We start from the raw sequence: 4,548 nt of genomic DNA, 5'->3' as shown, positions 1-4,548 counted from the left end.
AGACAGACAGGCAGACAGACAGACAGACAGGCAGACAGGCAGACAGACAGACAGAGAGACAGACAGACAGACAGACAGGCAGACAGACAGACAGACAGGCAGACAGGCAGACAGACAGACAGGCAGACAGACAGGGAGACAGACAGACAGATAGATAGATAGAGACTGTTAGAAAGGTTTCAGAAACAGTCCGGTCTGTGTGTGTGTGTGTGTGTGTGTGTGTGTTTATATGTGTGTGTGAGAGTGTGTGTGTGTGTGTGTGTGTGTGTCTGTGTGTATATATGTGTGTTTGTGTGTGTGTGTTTGTGTGGGGGTGTGTTCTCACATTCCTGGTGGACAGGAAGTCCAGACCCTGAGCCACTTGGTAGGAAAACCTCATGAGGTCACCCACAGAGACGCTGGCAGTCTGCACACCTGAGAGACAGACAGGTACAGGAAGGTAAGACAGGGTCGATCTGACAGACTACAGGTGAGTACAGGTGAGTTCAGGTTGGTTTAGGTGAATTTAGATGGTGTTCAGGTGTGTTCCGGTGAGTTCAGGTGTTTTCAGGTGTGTTCCGGTGAGTTCAGGTGTGTTCAGGTGTGTTCAGGTGAGTTCAAGTGAGTTCAGGTGTGTTCAGGTGTGTTGAGGTTAGTTCAGGTGAGTTCAGGTGTGTTCAGGTGTGTTCAGGTGTGTTCAGGTGAGTTCAGGTGTGTTTAGGTGTGTTCAGGTGAGTTCAGGTGTATTCAGCTGTGTTCAGGTGTGTTCAGGTGAGTTTAGGTGTGTTCAGGTGAGTTCAGGTGAGTTCAGGTGTGTTCAGGTGTGTTCAGGTGAGTTCAGGTGAGTTCAGGTGTATTCAGCTGTGTTCAGGTGTGTTCAGGTGTGTTCAGGTGAGTTCAGGTTAGTTCAGATGAGTTCAGGTGTATTCAGCTGTGTTCAGGTGTGTTCAGGTGTGTTCATGTGAGTTTAGGTGTGTTCAGGTGTGTTCAGGTGTGTTCAGGTGAGTTCAGGTGAGTTCAGCTGTGTTCAGGTGTGTTCAGGTGTGTTCAGTTGAGTTCAGGTTAGTTCAGATGAGTTCAGGTGTATTCAGCTGTGTTCAGGTGTGTTCAGGTGTGTTCAGGTGTGTTCAGGTGTGTTCAGGTGAGTTCAGGTGTGTTCAGGTGAGTTTAGGTGTGTTCAGGTGTGTTCAGGTGATCAGGTTATTACCCAGGTGTGTTGTTTCCGGACTCAGAGCCGGCATCATCTCCTGGTAGTCTGAACAGCACGAGATCCCGCTGTCACTGCAACAAGATGACATCATTTATACATAAATAAATACAGTACATAATATATAATTAAACATGAATATATATGTATGCTGTATATAGTATGTATTATTAGTGATTACTATAATGTTATATAATAATAATATTATAATATTGATCATTAAATAATATTTCCAGTGATTATGAGGAGATTTGTCTCTAGACCTCCGCAGCCGGCTGTTCTTATAGAAAACTTCTCCCTTCACTCCGTTCACGCTCAACATAGACACCGTGAAGTCCTGAGCGTGTGCCCGCAGGAAGTTGAGCAGGTCGCCATGGCTACAGTACTCCGTGATCATCAGCATGGGGCCTGGGGGGGGGAGAGGGGGGGCAGGTTTCATTTTCAGCCGTTGTACTTGTATAGACTCATTTTGGTTAATAATTCAAACCGGCGTCACCTCCTCGAGTGCAGGCGCCCAGCAGGTTGACGATGTTGTCATGGTAACCAAGATGGCCGAGGATCTTCAGCTCGGACATCAGAGCTTCGCGTTCCTCCGAGTGAGCGCTCGCTGAAACATACATGAGGCATGTATAGATACGTATGTGTAATAAAGAGAAATTATATTAGCTATATTTAATACTGCGTGTTCAGGGTGAGTTTTCCGTGTTAAGGAGCCACTGACGTTTGAGCATCTTGACGGCAACGCGCGTGGCATCGTGGGACCCCAGACCGTACGCCGTCGCCTCCACCACCTTCCCAAAGGCCCCCGAGCCCAGCACGGCGCCTGGCAGGCAGAGAGAAGGGCACAGCACGCTCAGACATAATACATAATATTACTGTAGTTACTATAGTATAGGTTGTGGTTCTGGTCTCTGTACTAAGGTGGATCAGGTCTAGGTAGGATCAGCTCTGAGGTACCGAGGCGGAGCTGGTCTCGTGGGAACTCCCAGCGCTGGTTGTAGGGGAGCTGGGTTGGGTCCAGGAAGGTGTACTGGTTCCCCTCGCTGGTCTCGATGATCTTCCACCGGATCTCGTACCTGGGTCTCTGGGAGGAGGAGGGGGAATATATTATATCATAATATAATAAATATATTATAATTGACTATTAAATTATAATATAAATACTATAATAATATTATAAATATATTGCAATTAACTGGTAAATTATAATATAAATATTATGATAATAAATTAATATATTATTAACATATTATAATAACTATAATATTTCATCCTGCTGAGATCACCATTCTCCACTTGTAGAAGACGACCAATAGGAGCAGGAGGAGGGCGGACCCAGCACTCAGAGCTCCAATCAGAGCCGGAGTTAACAACCTTGCCGGAGTTCCTGCAGACCCTGAACACAACACAGGGTGGTCAAACATCAACCCAGCGAGGCGTTCAGGCACATCAGGAGATCAGCGACTTACGGAGGACAAAGACGCGGCGAGACACTCCCACTCGGTTCTCAGCCACACACTCCGCAGTGACATCATCAGGGGACGCAGGCAGCATCAGCTGGTTCCTCACTTCCTGCTCCGCCTCCAGCTGTGATGTCACAGAAGCCGGAGCCTCCTGATTGGTGGAGAGGTCTCCACACCTGCAGTGGAAATAACTGTGTGTTTACCGTGTAATTATGAGGGCCCGCGCACTAAAGTGCAAGGAACCGATTGTTTTTGTAGGGATTATTATTATTGAGATCCAAAGCTCTGAAAAGAAGGAAAGAAAGAAAGAAAGAAAGTCCAATACATACGTGTCGCGGATGCCGGGGCAAGTGCCCCAGAGGATTGTGGGTGATGGATAACCAGAGCTGCTGCAGGTCAGTGTGTTGTTTTCCAGACTGATGTCAACGATTGGAGAACCTGAAGGCAACATTTAATCTTTCATATTTCCTACTGTCAGAGAACATGAACGCAACATTTCATCTTTTATATTTCCTACGCTTAGAGAACCTGAAGGCAACATTTCATCTTTCCGTTGGATAAAATGTTCTTACGATAAACTCGAAGGTCGATGTTCTGCGATCCGTTAAAGAACGAGTTCCCGAAGTGGAACGAGTATCGACCGCGATCGTCCTGACGCACGCGGGGCAGCAGCAAGCTGGCCTCAGACCTGCAACGTGAAAACACCTTCTTAAGGAGACAGTAACACCTTCTTAAAAAGACAGAACACCTTAAAGAGACAGCACCTTCTTAAAGAGACAGTACACCTTAAAGAGACAGCACCTTCTTAAAGACACATTACACTTTATAGAGACAGTACCTTCTTAAAGAGACAATACACCTTAAAGAGATAGTAACTCCTTAAAAAGACAGTAACACCTTAAAGAGACAGTAACACCTTAAAGAGACAGTGCCTTCTTAAAGAGACAGTACCACCTTGGTGTGCTAACTGTAGCTGTTACTATGCTAACCTATAGCTATTGGAATGCTAACTGTTGCCGTTGGCAAGCTAACTGTAGCCGTTGGTTTGCTAACTATAGCTTTCACAATGCTAACCTGTAGTTGATGGTATTCTAACTGTATCTGTTGGTATGCTAGCTGTAGACGGTGTTCTGCTAACTGTAGCTGTTACTATGCTGACCTGTAGATGATGGTACGCTAACCTGTAGCCGTTAGCAGTGTAGCTCTCCTGGTACACCGTGCCGTTGTTGTGTGTTGTTGTGGTCCAGCGCTGGCTCCTGATTGGAGGATAGGCCTCGATCACAAAGGTTAGCATCACATCTTTACCTTCGTACACCTCCACTATGGTGCTGCCGTTAACGTCCCTGCTAACGTCCCCGCTAATGTCCCCACTAACGTCCAATCCATTGGCGCTAACATTAGCGGTTTGCTCCCCATTCACGTGCAACAAACTGTTGCTAATGTTAGCTTCTAGCTCTGCTTGCTCATTCGTTAGCATCCTGCTAACGTTAGCCACCAGGTCCTCATTGATATCTGTGGGCTTAGTGTTATTGTTAGCTTTAGCTTGCTGCAGATAGATCCTCAGGTACGGAGCGTCTGTAGAGGAATGAGAAGAAGAAGAAGAAGAAGAAGAAGAAGAAGAAAAGATGAATTCAGTCTATTTAGCTTAATCAAAACAATCAAAAAGATACAAAATCCTCAAATAAACAATAAGAACATAGTAATATTTATTACTATTATTTTTATTTTTATTATTATGTCCCCAACAGGCTGTCCCTCTACAGGCTGTCCCCTACAGACTGTCCCTCTACAGGTAGTCCCCTACAGAGTGTCCCTCTAAAAGTAGTCCCCTACAGACTGTCCCTCTACAGGTAGTCCCCTACAGACCTTCACTCTACAGGTAGTCCCCTACAGACTGTC

The 4,548-nt window shown here is 45.9% G+C and overlaps 1 protein-coding gene across 1 annotated transcript in view; it reads right to left on the bottom strand.

The window, feature by feature from the left end:
- Positions 1–4,548, bottom strand: part of csf1rb (colony stimulating factor 1 receptor, b) — a 10,680-nt gene that overhangs the window by 5,394 nt on the left and 738 nt on the right. Inside the window, exons 2-12 of the mRNA XM_034890894.1 lie at positions 3,831–4,285; positions 3,222–3,337; positions 2,979–3,087; positions 2,656–2,825; positions 2,473–2,582; positions 2,144–2,270; positions 1,908–2,009; positions 1,683–1,793; positions 1,450–1,594; positions 1,187–1,260; positions 326–414 (exon numbers count right to left, since the gene is read on the bottom strand). Coding sequence (XP_034746785.1) covers positions 326–414; positions 1,187–1,260; positions 1,450–1,594; positions 1,683–1,793; positions 1,908–2,009; positions 2,144–2,270; positions 2,473–2,582; positions 2,656–2,825; positions 2,979–3,087; positions 3,222–3,337; positions 3,831–4,285 — 1,608 coding nt within the window. The remainder of the gene's footprint in view (positions 1–325; positions 415–1,186; positions 1,261–1,449; positions 1,595–1,682; positions 1,794–1,907; positions 2,010–2,143; positions 2,271–2,472; positions 2,583–2,655; positions 2,826–2,978; positions 3,088–3,221; positions 3,338–3,830; positions 4,286–4,548) is intronic.

This window comes from Etheostoma cragini, chromosome 13 (assembly GCF_013103735.1).
Source record: "Etheostoma cragini isolate CJK2018 chromosome 13, CSU_Ecrag_1.0, whole genome shotgun sequence".
Classification (NCBI taxonomy): domain Eukaryota; kingdom Metazoa; phylum Chordata; class Actinopteri; order Perciformes; family Percidae; genus Etheostoma; species Etheostoma cragini.
This window is presented reverse-complemented; position numbering and strand designations above follow the sequence as displayed.